Below are 15,909 nucleotides of genomic sequence, written 5' to 3'. Positions count from 1 at the left end.
TAAAATCTTATATATAGTCCCTTATCATCCCCTCCAAGAGCTTGCATACTATTGATGTTAGGCTAACTGGTCTGTAATTCCCAGGGATATATTTTGGGCCCTTTTTAAATATTGGTGTTACATTGGCTTTTCTCCAATCAGTTGGTACCATACCAGTCAGTAGACTGTCAGTAAAAATTAGGAACAATGGTCTGGCAATTACTTGACTGAGTTCCCTAAGAACACTCGGATGCAAGTATTATTATACTCTACCTTGAGATCCATTATTTTTGCCACCTAACAGCTCTTGACTTCCATTGGTGGTCACCTGGACCTGCAGTGATGACACTGACAAAGCGACAGGGCGGTGAACTGAAAAGGAAGAATCTTTTTTAAGGTACAATGATACAGAAAAAAAAATGTGATTTATCACAGCAAAGCTAGGGTCAAGTTATTTGTCTGGCATATCTGGGGTTTCATTTTTCTTTGGTCATTGGCTTTACAGCTAATCACACAAGGTTGTAATTTCCCATCACTGACCCAACATGGTCACAGACGGCTATAAACACCTGGCAGGGGCTCTACTCTTTCCCTGCTGTATCCAAAACAAAAATAAAATGTTTTGGATAGATGGAATCACAATTACAACCCAAGAGCTGCATATAATATCCATTGTATGTAATGCTACAGAACCTGTAAGAGACCGTTGACCTAATGCATGAAATGATCAGAGACTGCAGACATAGTGCAGGAGATATACTACGGGAGATGGTCAGAGACTGTGGACATACTACAGGAGACGGTTAGAAATGCGGACATAATTCAGGTGAGGGTCAGAGACTGCAGACATAGTACAGGAGACAGTCAGAGACTGCGGACATACTACGGGAGATGGTCAGAGACTGCAGACATATTACGGGAGACGGTCAGAGACTGCAGACATGTTACAGGAGACGGTCAGAGACTGCAGACATATTACAGGAGATGGTCAGCGACTGCAGACATACTACGGGAGATGGTCAGAGACTGCAGACATATTACAGGAGACGGTCAGAGACTGCAGACATACTACAAGAGACAGTCAGCGACTGTGGAGAAACTACAGGAGATGGTCAGAGACTGCAGACATACTACAGGAGACAGTCAGTGACTGTGGACATACTACAGGAGACGGTCAGCGACTGTGGACATACTACAGGAGACAGTCAGAGACTGCGGACATGCTACAGGTGAGGGTCAGAGACTGCAGACATATTCCTGATATGGTCAGAGACTGCGGACATACTACAGGAGACGGTCAGAGACTGGAGACATACTACAGGTGAGGGTTAGAGACTGCAGACATACTACAGTAGACGGTCAAAGACTGAGGACATACTACAGGTGAGTGTCAGAGAGACTGCAGACATACTACAGGAGACGGTCAAAGACTGAGGACATACTACAGGTGAGTGTCAGAGAGACTGCAAACATACTACAGGAGACGGTCAGAGACTGCGGGCATACTACAGGAGATGGTCAGAGACTGCAGACATACTACAGGAGACGGTCAGAGACTGCGGGCATACTACAGGAGATGGTCAGAGACTGCAGACATACTACAGGAGACGGTCAGAGACTGCGGGCATACTACAGGAGATGGTCAGAGACTGCAGACATACTACAGGAGATGGTCAGAGAGACATCAAACATACTACAGGAGATGGTCAGAGACTGCAGACATCGTGCACCAGTTTGTTTGTTTATTTTTTTTCAATTTATGTATCCTAGCCATACCCTGAGGGATCATTGACGTGGAGTGGTGTAAGCTGTGGAACCAATCTGGTTTTCCAAAAGCGTTTTTTTTTTTACCTTCCTGTAAAAAGAGGTTAAACACAACCCTGGTGAGTTGCCATTTACCCTTTTGAGCACCAGTGGTGAAGGAACCAGAAGACATCTTTGTGTAAGAAGCACATATTTGGTGTTGGGAATTGTCACATTGGACTTTTCTATACTAATTTGTATTATTTTTGCATTGTTGATCGTTATTGGCATTTTATTAAATGTGGTTTTCACTGAAGACATCACTATACACTTGCTTTGTTAGTTGCGTAACGCTGTGAGCGCCACTTCCTTTACTTATGGTTTTCATTCATACATGAAATGGTCAGAGACTGGGGGCATTGTACATGAGTTGGTTGGAGATTGCAGACATGGTACAGGAGGCAGTCAGAGATTGCAGACATGGTACAGGAGGCAGTCAGAGATTGCAGACACGGTACATACATGATGTCTTCATGGACTGCACAGAATCTACAGCACATGGTCAACATGCTGGAGGAGACTGGGGGTTCATATCACGTGAGACTGCCAAGTATCATTGCCATTACAGCCTCTTCATAAATAAATGCTCCCATGTCTGTGCTCCCTGCAGCATCCTTAAGAGTCTCTGTCTCCAAATTTCACTTTCCTTTTAGCAAAATGTAAGAAGGTAGAGGAAAAAAAAACATAAAAAATAAATGAACAGCACCAGAAAATGTAGGAACATCCTGCAAGGTCCCCAACAATTGTATTTACCATTTCCAGAAATATCATCAGAAATTGGAGAAAAACGTTTCGTTACCTAGATCTCCATTGATTTCGTCGGGTGACACCTCCTGTCTTCCATTGGTGGTGGTCTGGACCTTAACCCGGCAGGAACCATCTTTTTCTAGGTCTGATAAGAAATAATATACGTGAGATTTTCTGATGAAAGATAAGGATGTTTTTACTGGATAATAGTACTCTATCAGGGTCTGAGCTTCTGATAATCACGCAGGGTCACCTTGGACTTACAATGTCCATCTATGGAGAAAACCAACCATTATCCAGTCAGATATCATTCTGTTGGTTAGAGATTGCAAAGTGAACATATTGATGTATACGTGTTAATCATGTCACCTAGCTTTGTTCCCTACATGGTACATACACTCATAGGCCACTTTATTAGGTACACCTGCTCAATTGCTCGGTAACACAAATTGCTAATTAGCCAATCACACAGCGGCAACTCAATGCATTTAGGCATCTAAACGTGGTGAGGACAACTTGCTGAAATTCAAACTGAGCATCAGAATGGGGAAGAAAGGGGATTTAAGTGACTTTGAACGTGGCATGGCTGTTGGTGGCAGACGGGCTGCTCTGAGTATTTCTGGGATTTTCACACACAACCATCTCTCAGGTTTACAGAGAATGGCGGGAAAAAGAGAAAATATCCAGTGAGCGGCATTTGCATGGAGGAAAATGCCTTGTTGATGTCAGAGGAGAATCCATCCTGCCTTGTATCACCGGTTTAGGCTGGTGGTGGGGGTGTAATGGTGTAGGGGATGGGGTATCACCGGTTCAGGTTGGTGGTGGGGGTGTAATGGTGTGGGGGATGGGGTATCACCGGTTCAGGTTGGTGGTGGGGGTGTAATGGTGTGGGGGATGGGGTATCACCGGTTCAGGCTGGTGGTGGGGGTGTAATGGTGTGTGGGAGATATTTTCTTGGCACACTTTGGGCCCCTTAGTACCAATTGAGCATGGTTTAAACCCCACGGCCTACCTGAGTATTGTTGGTGACCATGTCCATCCCTTTATGACTACATTGTACCCATCTTCTGATGGCTCCTTCCAGCAGGATAATGCACCATGTCACAAAGCTCCAATCATCTCACCACTGGACAATGAGGTCCCTGTACTCCAATGTCCTCCACACTCACCACATCTCATCCAATAGAGCACCTTTGGGATGTGGTGGATTGGGAGATTGGCACCATGGATGTGCAGCCGACAAATCTGCAGAAACTGTGTGATGTTATCATGTCACTATGGAGCAAAATCTGTGAGGAACGTTTCCAACACCTTGTTGAATCTACGCCACCAAGAATGAAGGTCGTTCTGAAGGCAAAAAGGGGTCCGACCCAGTGTTAGCAAGGTGTACCTAATATAGTGGCCGGTGAGTGTATGTTCGGCTGGAGGTCAGATCTTTAATATTATTTGTCCGTGTGCATGTATGGCCAGATCTTCTGAATAGGCTACCTGGTCTGACTCTTGCTCTTATATGGCCAATTTAATTTTTACTCTTGAAATGTATTGGAAGTGTTTTATTTTTGATAGAATATATATTATAAATATTGTTTCCAGCCCTCCACAATGTTACATATGGCAAAGCCAAAAATCCATGATGGACTCAATAGTACCAGAAGATAAAAGTCTTAAAGTAGATATAAAGCCAGTCACTAAAATCTCTAATCTTTAACATGTCAATTCAAAAATAATAAAAAATCTGCAGCTTTCATAAAAAATAATCCCTGGTGATCCCGCCATAAAGGCCTTTGTTCAGGCACTTCCTGTTGTAGGGTGACAACGCTATGACCCTATTTCCCAACTGTGCTCCTGGAGACTACAAGTGGTCATTTCAACACACATTGGGCAGGCGTAGTCCACTGTTGTCACCTTTTGTCTTCATGCACACTGAATCTCATAAAACGGACGTTTTTGGGAGTTTGGGCGTTTTTTTTTTTAACAGCCCATAAACTCCCCTCTATGTTATACTATGTGTCCATGCACACATGGATGTTTTTGGATGTTTATCAGCAGTGGAGTTTATGGGCTGTTTTCTGAACGTCATAAAATCTGGTTCAGGAGTCGTTTTTCTGATACAAAAAAAACGCCAAACGCTCATAAACATCGAAAAAATGCTCAAAAACGTAGCTTACCAGCGTTTAATGTTTTTGATCCATTGAAAAAAAAAAAAGCCAAAATACGGTAACGTGGAAAAAAGCTAAAAAAACGCTATTGCTAAAATGTAAAAAAAAGGTGAAAGACTCAATGCAAAGCTGCTAGCGTTTTAATAACGTTATTTTAACGTCCAGTGTGCATGGAGCCTTAAGAAAACCACCCTGAAAATGCCATACAAGCTGCCGCTACAATGCATGTAGACAGGAAGTTGCAAAGAGGCTGCAAGAGATTTGCAGCACTGAGATGTAAGGCATTGACAGAAGAAGGATCGCCATCTTTATTTATTTACCATACACAGCAAACATATATTAAAAATCGATTATTTAATTAGCAGTGTGTCTGATGTTCTACCTTGAGATCCATAGTCAAACGACACTTCTTTATTATTGGGGGATATCACCTTGACCTGCGTATATGAGAGCTTCACAGAGACGGGGCTCTGATCCTGAGAGGGTGGACTTTCTTCAGGGACCGATAAAGGAAACAAAATACAAGGTTAATATTGAAATAAGATTAGGTTTTATTGGATATCAGTACAGTGTTGTCTTCTGCTAGTCAAAGACTCTAGTGTTAATCATACTGTATGTGGTCCTCATAGATAGCCCTAATCTTTAGAGAGGGCCCAGCCATTATTCTGAGATGTGGAAGCTCTCCAGAACTACCTCTAATGCCGCGTACACACGGGCGGACTTTTCGACCGGACTGGTCCGATGGAACGAATCCGTTGGACAATTCGACCGTGTGTGGGCTCCATCAGACCTACAGTGGACTTTTTCTGTCGAAAATCTGACGGACTTTAGATTTGGAACATGTTTCAAATCTATCCGGCGGACTCGAGTCCGGTCGAAAAATCCGCTCGTCTGTATGCTGGCCCGACGGACAAAAACCGAAGCTAGGGCAGCTATTGGCTACTGGCTATGAACTTCCTTATTTTAGTCCGGTCGTACGTCATCACATACAAATCCGTCGGACTTTGGTGTGATCGTGTGTAGGCAAGTCCGTTCGCTAGAAAGTCAGTCGAAAGTCCGTCGGAAAGACCGTTGGACCTTTGTTGCCGAAAAGTCCACCCGTGTGTACACGGCATTGGTCTACTGTACATTCCTTGACTGATCATTGTGCTGTGGAATATGATGCTTTTTAGGATACTTTTCTTTGACTACTCTATGCTCTTTTCTGCTGAATTCTGTGCTTAAGGCCTCTTTCACATGGACGATCCGTATGTCCGTTTTTCATCCTTCCGTTTTCGGATGAAAAACGGACATACATTCATCCCTATGGAGCGTCGGATGTCAGCGGTGACATGTCCGCTGACATCCGACCCCGCTCCGATCCGAAAAGTGTAACGGAGGAAAAACCTACTTTTCCATCCATTTTCGGATCGGATCGGGTGACGACGGACACTACGGTCCGTCGTCATCCGATCCCCCCATAGGGGAGAGCGGCGCTCTGACAGGTCCGTCGCTGCACAGTGTGCAGCGATGCACCTGTCATCTTCCTGCTCAGCGGGGATCGGCGGAGCGATCCCCGCTGAGCCAGCGGATGTTCACGGGGCGGATCATCACTGATCCGCCCCGTGAGAAAGAGGCCTTAAAGTTCATAACTGATAATTGTAATCTATTTATAGTGATCAGTGTCAATTTATCTAATCCGCGTTGTCTCTTAAAGCAAAGAATCCTAAATGTGCTACAACATAACAAACAATTTCAGCAAAAAACAAATTATCCAAGTGCATATGTGATGTCCATAATATAATGATGAATGAAATCTGATAAATGTCCAAAAAATAAATCAATTCAATTTTGTGCACGTGAATCTAATCAATCCTGGTGAACAGTAAGGAGCAATTGTGTGTCTTCCACCACCAACTGCCAAACATCCTACTCACCGTTGCTCCATAACACCCATTACAGGTAGTCAAAAGTGCAGAAAGATTAAACCAATGTAGGGGATTCTCCCAACCTCGAACCGTGCCGTCAGACGTCCAATCGCCAGTGGGGAAAGCCAATCTCCATCACAGCCAAAAACAACCATGTGTGGCGGAACGCCGTATGCGGTGGTGGTGGAAGACACACAATCGCTCCTTATTGTTTACCAGGATTGAGAAGATTCACGTGCACAAAATTGAATTGATTTATTTTTTGGACATTTATCAGATTTCATTCATCATTCTATTATGGGCATCACATATGCACTTGGATAATTAGTTTTTTTGCTGAAATTGTTTGTTATGCACTTTTTACGCACTTGCACTTTGTAGCATATTTAGGGTTCTTTGCTTTAAGAGAGAGCGTGGTTTAAATTAATTTAGTAATTAATTTCTTTTCACATATGCCTTACTTATAACGAGCTGCTCTCACCAATAGTTTTTTTTGCTTTCACTCATTACCATTTACGCAGGTTACGGGTATTACCCCTTCTCCCTTTTTTTTGCCTTTTTCAGTTTATCTAATCGTATTGATAATTTCATATGAATATGTCTGATAGCTAACATATTATTGCACAGTGCGAAATTACCATTTGATAGAGACAATACATGCTATACATCAGATGTCCAGATCACTTAACAGATGGAATATGTCTGATCCTCCTCCTGCAACTCGTAATTTAGGGGTATTTTATCTTAAATCGATCTTAATCCTCTTCAAAATTCGGGTGGTGCTTGTTATTAATGTAATTTTACCATATCAGGATTTGATGAATTATGTATAGATTTTGATGCGTATACGCGAGTTCCTGGACCCACTTGGGCAACGTGGAAAGTATGGGTGGCTGCCAGACGTAGATTCCTTTCACCGGGTCAATTATCGCCAGCAAACCCGCTATGGGGAAACCCAGCACTTAAACACTTCCGGACTGTGCCCGACCCACAGCTTTGGGCCAGGTTTGGTATTATAACACTAGAACAAATTATGCCCAGAGGGGAGTTACTTTCTATTGCGGAAATAATGACTAAATTCCAGCTACCCAGGGGGATGAGGTTTAGGTGTCTTCAACTCAGGCACGCGGCACGGGCTCAGTTCCCTCAGACACCTTTGCTTCAGGCAGATCCCATTGAAGAGCTCTTGGCGCCTGGTGGTGTCTCTAAGCCCCTTTCCACTCTGTATATTGTACTCCTAGGTAAGGACTCTCCTAAAATAGCAAAATTATGGGACAGCTGGCATACTGACATTCCATCATTAGATAGAGAGGATTGGGAGGACTGTCTAGATAGTGGTCCTAAACTAGTGATTGCATCTAAAGATAAACTAATCCAGGTTAAATTTATACATAGGATTTACTATACCCCACAGAGACTTCATCGCATATTCCCTGACAGGGACCCTATGTGCAACAAATGTAAGTGTCAAATTGGAACCTTTTTCCACATGTTCTGGGAATGCCCCCTAATAGCAACATATTGGTGTGCGATATTCGCTGAGATTAATTCCAGGATGCAAATATCCATACCAATCACTCCAGAGTTGGCCCTTCATGACAATGAACAAAGAGCTTATCACCTAAAATTGCTTGTTTTCTTTACTGCTCTACTATGCCAAAAAGGAGATATTGATGAAGTGGATAGACTCTTCTCCCTCGACCGTGTCGGCCTGGGAAGCACAGATCGAGGCAGCTATACCCATGTATAGAATCACATATATCAACCGAGGCTGTCCATGGAAATTTGAGAAAGTATGGACTCCTTGGTTCTCATCCTAGGGAACCACAGTTGATTAATGTATTATCTTGAGGGAGGTGGGGGAAGTCTTGGGACACGAGAGGTACTATTGTGTATTTGTATTGTCTATAATATTAATATATACTGATGTAACACTCCTTGCACATGTGCAACATTTTGCCATGTGAATGCTCATACTTATCTGTCATGTAATGTTATGTACTATGTCAAAAGGTATTCTGTAATTTTCCTCTTTATGCTACAATAAAGCACATCTGTTTTGTTAAAAAAAAAAATGTATAGATTTTGATACTGGTGCTAATACACAGTTAATGGTGTAGACACCTTATCCTCATGACCCATGTTGACAGTGGCGACACCTGACCCACATGACACTTGTGACACAAATGATGGTGTAGACACCTGATCCACATGACCCATGATAATGGTGGGCACACTTGATGCACATGATCCATGTTATCGGTGGGGACAGCTGATCCAAATGACTTATACTGATGGCGGGGACACCTGACCTACAAGACCCATGTAGTGGTGGGAACACCTGATGCACATGACCTAGTCAAGTAGGACAAAGGAGGTATGCCCTAATATGCACACTGCAGTATAGAATCAGGCTACATACAGTAATATATATATATATATATATATATATATATATATATATATATATATATATATATATATATATTGCTCCAGTCTGTACTTAACTACAGTTTCCTCTACCACGTTACTAATCTCTACAATGTACCTGTCTGTCTCTCTTGCTTTCTGTGTACTACTTCTTTTGTTTCCCTCTGTCCTTATTTGCAGACTTTCCATCTGTCAAATGTCTCTATATTATCCTAGATCAGTGGTCTCTAAACTGCGCCCTTTGCCTGCCTTTATCTGGCCCTTGGGGAACTTCTCCTCCCACTGATGCAAGACACTATTCCTCCCACTGACACCAACAATGGAGTATAATTCCTGCTACTGACATCAAAAGCAGGGCACTATTTCTCTCACTGACACCAATGATGGGGCACTATTCCTCCTGAAGAGAATCAAACGGTATTTCCGTATACCTGACAAGACCAGCTAGGTATAATCACAGCAATTATCGCACTCACAAGACCCTCTCAGTACTGAGGAGATAGCTTCTTGGTGAACACAAAAAGAGATGATGCAGAGTCTAAATGTTCAAAGCTATCTGGTTTATTTCTGGGCGGGTATATAACTTATACACGTTATCATTAACCAATCATTGCATGGAAAATGGAAGTGATTTAATACAGGGGTGTACATTTCATATCATTACATATCATTAATACTCAAATTCCCAACCCCTTAAACATGGCTGACATAGCAACTATAGTAACCATGCCAACTGCTTCCATGACCCATAGTCATGCCTTTGGTGTTCCCCTTTACACAGGAAAATGTCCCAGACAGCTCTACATCGCAGAAGCTTTATATAGAAAGGTACAGAGGAAAGATGCTGTTGTAAGCTATTTTTCTTATACTGAATGCCTTGCAAAAACTGTTACAGTCTCTTACAGTCTGAGAATACAGAACTTAAACTAACTAGCAGATTAACCCAAGTTAATCTTATATGAACTTATATAAAGATGGAGTCACTTCTGTTCAGTCATATTACTACACTGCCCGCTGACACCAATTATGGGAGTATTCCTCCCACTGACACCATTGATGAGGCACTATTCCTCCTACTGACACCAACATTGAGGCACTATTCCTCCTACTGACACCAACATTGAGGCACTATTCCTCCCACAGACACCAATGATGGGGCACTATTCCTCCCACAGACACCAATGATGGGGCACTATTCCTCCCACAGACACCAATGATGGGGCACTATTCCTCCCACAGACACCAATGATGGGACACTATTCCTCCCACAGACACCAATGATGGGGCACTATTTCTCCCCTTAATGCCAAAGATGAGCTATTTACTCCCTCTGTCTCCAAGACAATTTCTACTCCCAATAGCCACAGTCCGGCACCCCTCTAGTCTAAAGGACAGTAAACTGGCCCTTTGTTTAGAAAGTTTGGAGACCCCTGATCTAGATTTAAAAAAATTAAACTTTGGATGGCATTCATAAGGGCCCCCCCATTGAGATTTGGCGTGTTTATTCTTGGCAGATCTAAGTGTAGCACCCTGATGTTTAGGCAGGGTGGCTATTAAATGTATCTGCCAAGTGATAGTTGCCTTGGCCAATTACTAGGAGGTCAATTCAGTTCACCCTAATTCTGGAATTGCTGCACTTCTCTCTGTCGCTAGGTGGCCGGGAATCTGGTGACACTAGATAAGATAAGGGCAATGCAAGGACAGATTAGGAATGAATGGGGGTGTCTCAGCCAATGGACATGGATTTTCTTGGATCCCTTGGCCTGCTGGGAGAACCTATTTATTTGGCTGAGGTCAGGTGATTGGAGTTCGGTGCCACCTGTACAGCTGTCTGGGTGGACATGTGTTGTGCTGCCCCGGGCTGCTAGGCCAGAGCCTGAGGCCTATCCCAGGGACATCTGGCTGCTAGGCTGTGTGAGGGCCTATCCAGAAGCAAGAGAGCAGCGTAGGGTTGGGACGGCAGCTTGCAGTCCAACCAGAAGTGCCGGTTCTGCTGGCCAGAGAACCTGTCATGGTCAGAGGTAGAGGAGAAGCTGTCACCAGTAAGGGATCATCCACCTTGTTACCAGGGACCACTGTGAGTAGCTGAAGAAAGTACCAGAGCAGTATTCTCACCAACCGGGGACGGTGAAGAATTGGGAAACGTCAGCAGATGTCAAGCCAGGGACCCAGACAGCGGAGGTGACACTTGCAGAGCAGCCTTGTGTGCCAAGCCAGGGACCGAGCAGGCCAGTGGGGTGAAGCTTGAGGAAGATACTGAGTGAGAAGATTGGAGGAGCTCAGGAGATCCAGTGGCAGTGGATCAGTAAGTCTAAGTAAAAGACTAGGAGCTCAGTTGAGTGAAGATCTACAATAGGAAGTTGTAGAAGAAGCAAAGAAGTTCATTGCAACCTTTGTTAGGAACTCTTCAAGAATTGTTGCCATAGGAGACAGCATTCCTACTCATGCAGATGTGGCATCTGACTGAATGCCTTTCCCTGCATGGCTGTCTGCCTATAGACGTCTCGGAGTCTGACAATTAACATTCCACCTACTAAAGAGTTTCCTGGCCCCAACCCTCTCTCCCACAGTTCTGTTTAAGAGACAATAAATCTCTTTGCATGCAAGAATTACATTACATTATTGCATTACACCCATCATGCCTTGTAACCCACTGTACACAGAAGGATGTCAGCTATTCCTAACTCTTAAGGTCACCATTAGGCCTGGAGAGGCTCGGGACATGACTACATAAGACAAACAGTGACCCTTGTGCTTCTTTGCCACCAATGACTACCTTCAGTAGAGTAGGACAGAGGACCACCCAGGGCCAACTATGGACCAGTTTGGGGATCTCTGAATTGCCAGACCTGTGCAGTGCCTGCAGGGATATAAATGAGTTGTACAATGGATGTGATCTGGGTTACTGGCTACAACATTCAGTTTTACCATCATTGCTTGAATTGTTGGAGCTGCTGTTGGTTTGGCTGTCCTGGTCCTCACTCCCATCCTTATTCCCATTTTCCAAAGACTCAGACAGATCCATGTCTGTAAAAAAAAACAACAGATGAGGAAATGGTAGAGATATCACGCACAGGAGAAGAAGGATTCTCACATTATATATTAGAGACTACAGAAAGTCTATTGTTTCTCAGTCAGATAGGCTCTGTCTAGTAGACTTTCAGTGAGATAAGAGGGTTAACAAGGCTATTGAAGCAGGAAGCACAGCCTGCATATGTAACTATAACTGCCCCCATGTACAGTTATAATGTCATAAGCATGCATTGTTAAGTCTAATGACATTTCAGCGATATCTGTGACTTGGAAGGAAAAATGTTGCTCTATAATGCTCACAAAGAGGACGGCAATACATAAATATATTAATCATTTAAAAACCTGTAATATAATTGACATCCTGTTTACATACCAGACTCCAGACTGTTGGGGAGACTGGTCATTTCCACCGTGTTGGACAGACTATATTCTTTTTCTGTGGGAAAAAACACAAATACAGAATAGTCACAAAGCCGCACAATATTGGCACTCCACCAGAACTGACAAAAGATATGTAAACTTAAAAAAAAAAAAACTCTAAACACACAACCTGCACACAATGAACTCTGCTGCTGTGCACCTCCCCCACCCGCCATCCCCATTGTATTTACTAAACAACTTCCCTTTCAGCCTCTAGTGCCTGTTGGAATGAGAACAGTGTACAGTGCGCTAAAATGTGGAAGTGCGCTCTCTCATGCCGCGTACACGCGATCGGATTTTCCGACGGGAAATGTTGGATGTGAGCTTGTGTATGTTCCATCGGACATTTGTTGTCGGACTTTCCGCCAACAAATGTTGGCTAGCAGGTTCTCAAATTTTCCGCCAACAAATGTTTGTTTGTTGGATTGTCCGAGCGTGTGTACACAAGTCCGTCGGCCAAAAATCCAAAGTACAAACACGCATGCTCGGAAGCAAGGACGAGCCAGAAGCGGTCGGTCTTGTAAACTAGCCTACGTAATGGAGAATTAACATTAGTGACGCGGCAAATTATGAAATCTCCAAATGCAGCGCACAATTCCCTTCTTCTTTAATGGGATAATAATGAAGCTGCTTTGCTGGTGATACTGATGGAGTTATTGCAAACGATTTTTCAAAGGCTTTTTTTTTTTTCCAAGTTATATCAAGAAGAAAAATAATAATAGCGCTAAATGAAAAACGCAAAAAAAAAGCGCAAATCAACACTCTTCTTCAGAAGGAGCCCAAAGGGTGGCGCTAAAGAGCTGAAAAGCCAAGTTGTACGTCTAGTACGTCACTATGTTCGTAATTGTTGGCCAACATTTGTGTGACCGTGTGTATGCAAAACACGTTTGAGCCAACACCCTTCAAACAAAATTCCACAGTTTTGTTGTCGGAAAGTCTGATCGTGTGTACGGGGCATTAGACTAACATCATCTGTGCAGAAAAAAAAAAAAATCTATTGGAGGAGGCAGCAGCCACTTTGATTCTGGGTTGATTTAGAAGCAAGTCAAGTGTCTCTCAAGTGTCTCAGGTTTAGAAGCCGGTCAAGAGCCTCTAGTTCCGTGTGGACTTGTTGAGAGATCTGTTGAAACATAATAGGTTTATTTTTGATGAAGAGTACTATTGTCAAGCTCACTGCACACCAAGAGGCACAAAGTCTGCCCCTGCTTTTGCAAACCTTCTTGGTGATGGGAACAACATGTAGCTGAGAATGACACTTTGTTGATATACCTGTCCAGAATCATAACCTGGTTCGGGTACATTGACGATGTTTTGATTTCATGAGAATTAGGTAGTTGGGTTTGGGAGAGAATAAATTTGGATTTGAAATTCACCAGTACATAACAAACCAAGAGAAGTCAACATGTACTACTGGACCTTACTATCGGGATGTGGGATGATGGACCATTCGCTACTTGACATTCCATGTCAACCAATATTCTTCTCAATGCCACCAGATATCACCCACAAATTTTAGCAAAGACCATACTGAATGGACAATACTAGCAGGTGCACAGGACTTTGAAGATCCCAAGGTCCTCAGAAATGAATGGCTGAGTAATGCATACCAAAAAGCCCAATTGTGAAGACCTTCTTTACAGATATGGCTCTATAGCAAAGTTACTAAGTTGAGCTTGAGATCCAAAAATCTTTTTGGACAAATTTGTGTTACTTGCTCCAGGTATTGGCATTTCTTGACTAGTGAGTTCGTCTCCCAAAAGAGTACATAGAAGGGCTCAGCTGATACATACTGTAATAGGCTGGTATGTTTTAGTAAAATAGGTGATCGATCGTTATGGTGGCCTGATGGATTTGATACATTTTTGAAGTGGAGCATTTAAAACTGTGTATTGCAGATGGTTTGTGTTTTGCACTTGCATGTGGACTTTACTACCACAGGTGTCTATATAGACCCTAAAAGTTTTGTCTTGGAATTTATATCACAAAGGAATACTTTTTTTTAGTTGAGTTCTGGAAATAGTGAACGCTTTAATGATCCTTATTTAAGCTTTCAAGTTGAGTAATTCCTTCTGGGATCCCGAAAATGTGGTGACATTATATGGTTTAATTTATAATATATGCACCAGCAATGGGGTGGGGGCAAAAGGTATTACATAGGATTTATGTCTTTTAGCTTTTATTTGTTAATTTTTTTTTTTTTTAGTGGATGGTAAAATTGTGTACGAAGAAAGCAATTCCAAAATTACACACACAGGGAAGTTGTTTTGTTGTTTCCTGTAAAAAATATATATATGACACTATATTGCAAAAAACGTCCCAAAGTAATAAAGTGTTCTTGTGCTCCAATCTTCTTAAAGTGGTTGTACACCCTGTACAACCGCTTTAACCTACAGGTAAGCCTATATTAAGGCTTACCTGTAGGTGCTTGAAATATCTCCTAAACCTCCATATTTACAAAAAAGCCGAGCGCTGATGACTATGGCGCATGCACCGATGTCTACGGCGCATGCGCACTTTAGAAAGGGCACATCGTGCCCCTTCTAATAGGGGTCATGCCGTGACTGGCAGCTCCCGCGCGCAAGTGACGTCACGCGACTCCGGCCAGTCACAGAGCCGGAGCTCGCAGCCCCGGAAGGAAGAGGGGTTGAAGATAGATCGCTGCTAGTGGGGACAGCATTGACATTGCAGGCTTCGGTTTCAGGTAAGGGAGACATAATGGGCTACTATGCGATGACTAGTAGCCCATTATGCTATACCTTTGCAGGGAAACAAAGAGGAAGTAAAACCCACCAGGGTTTACTTCCTCTTTAAAAGTGCTGAAGTGCTCCAAAACTGTTTTCTGATTAGCAACTTGTGTATAGCAGCTGCAGTATTTTTCCTTTCACATTTACTTGTAACCATAGTGCGTTTTTATTTATAATTGTTCACTGTTTCTTGCAGTTGGCCACCAGGTTTGAACACGTCTCAGGAGGGATTTTGTCCCACTCCTCTTTGCAGATCCTCTCCAAGTCATTAAGGTTCCCGAGGCTGACGTTTGGTAACTCAAACTTCAGCTTCCTCTACATATTTTCTATGGGATTAAGGTCTGGAGACTGGCTAGGCCACTCCAGGACCCTAATGTGCTTCTTCTTAAGCCACTCCTTTGTTGCCTTGGCTGTGTGTTTTGGGTCATTGTCATGCTAGAATACACATCCATGACCCATTTTCAATGCCCTGGCTGAGGGAAGGAGGTTCTCACCCAAGATTTCACAGTATATGGCCCCGTCCATCGTCCCTTTGATGCGGTGAAGTTGTCCTGTGCCCTTAGCAGAAAAACAACTCCAAAGCATAATGTTTCCACCTCCATGTTTGACGGTGAGGATGGTGTTCTTGGGGTCATAGGCAGCATTCCTCCTCCTCCAAACACGGTGAGTTGAGTTGATGCTGAATAG

At 43.2% G+C, this 15,909-nt stretch overlaps 1 protein-coding gene across 3 annotated transcripts in view; it reads right to left on the bottom strand.

Moving 5' to 3' along the window:
• The window catches only part of LOC141141055 (uncharacterized), a 47,195-nt gene that overhangs the window by 4,395 nt on the left and 26,891 nt on the right, over nt 1–15,909 (bottom strand). For 2 of the 3 annotated variants that reach the window (XM_073628735.1, XM_073628734.1), the window contains 5 exons: nt 12,432–12,494; nt 11,954–12,052; nt 5,071–5,181; nt 2,582–2,674; nt 253–351 (listed from right to left, as the gene is read on the bottom strand). In XM_073628735.1, the coding sequence (XP_073484836.1) occupies nt 253–351; nt 2,582–2,674; nt 5,071–5,181; nt 11,954–12,052; nt 12,432–12,494 (465 nt within the window). The remainder of the gene's footprint in view (nt 1–252; nt 352–2,581; nt 2,675–5,070; nt 5,182–11,953; nt 12,053–12,431; nt 12,495–15,909) is intronic. The other variant, XM_073628736.1, reaches the window with a different exon arrangement.

Source organism: Aquarana catesbeiana, linkage group LG04 (genome assembly GCF_042186555.1).
Source record: "Aquarana catesbeiana isolate 2022-GZ linkage group LG04, ASM4218655v1, whole genome shotgun sequence".
NCBI lineage: Eukaryota > Metazoa > Chordata > Amphibia > Anura > Ranidae > Aquarana > Aquarana catesbeiana.
The sequence above is the reverse complement of the archived record's forward strand: the minus strand, read 5'-3'. Positions and strand labels throughout refer to the sequence as shown.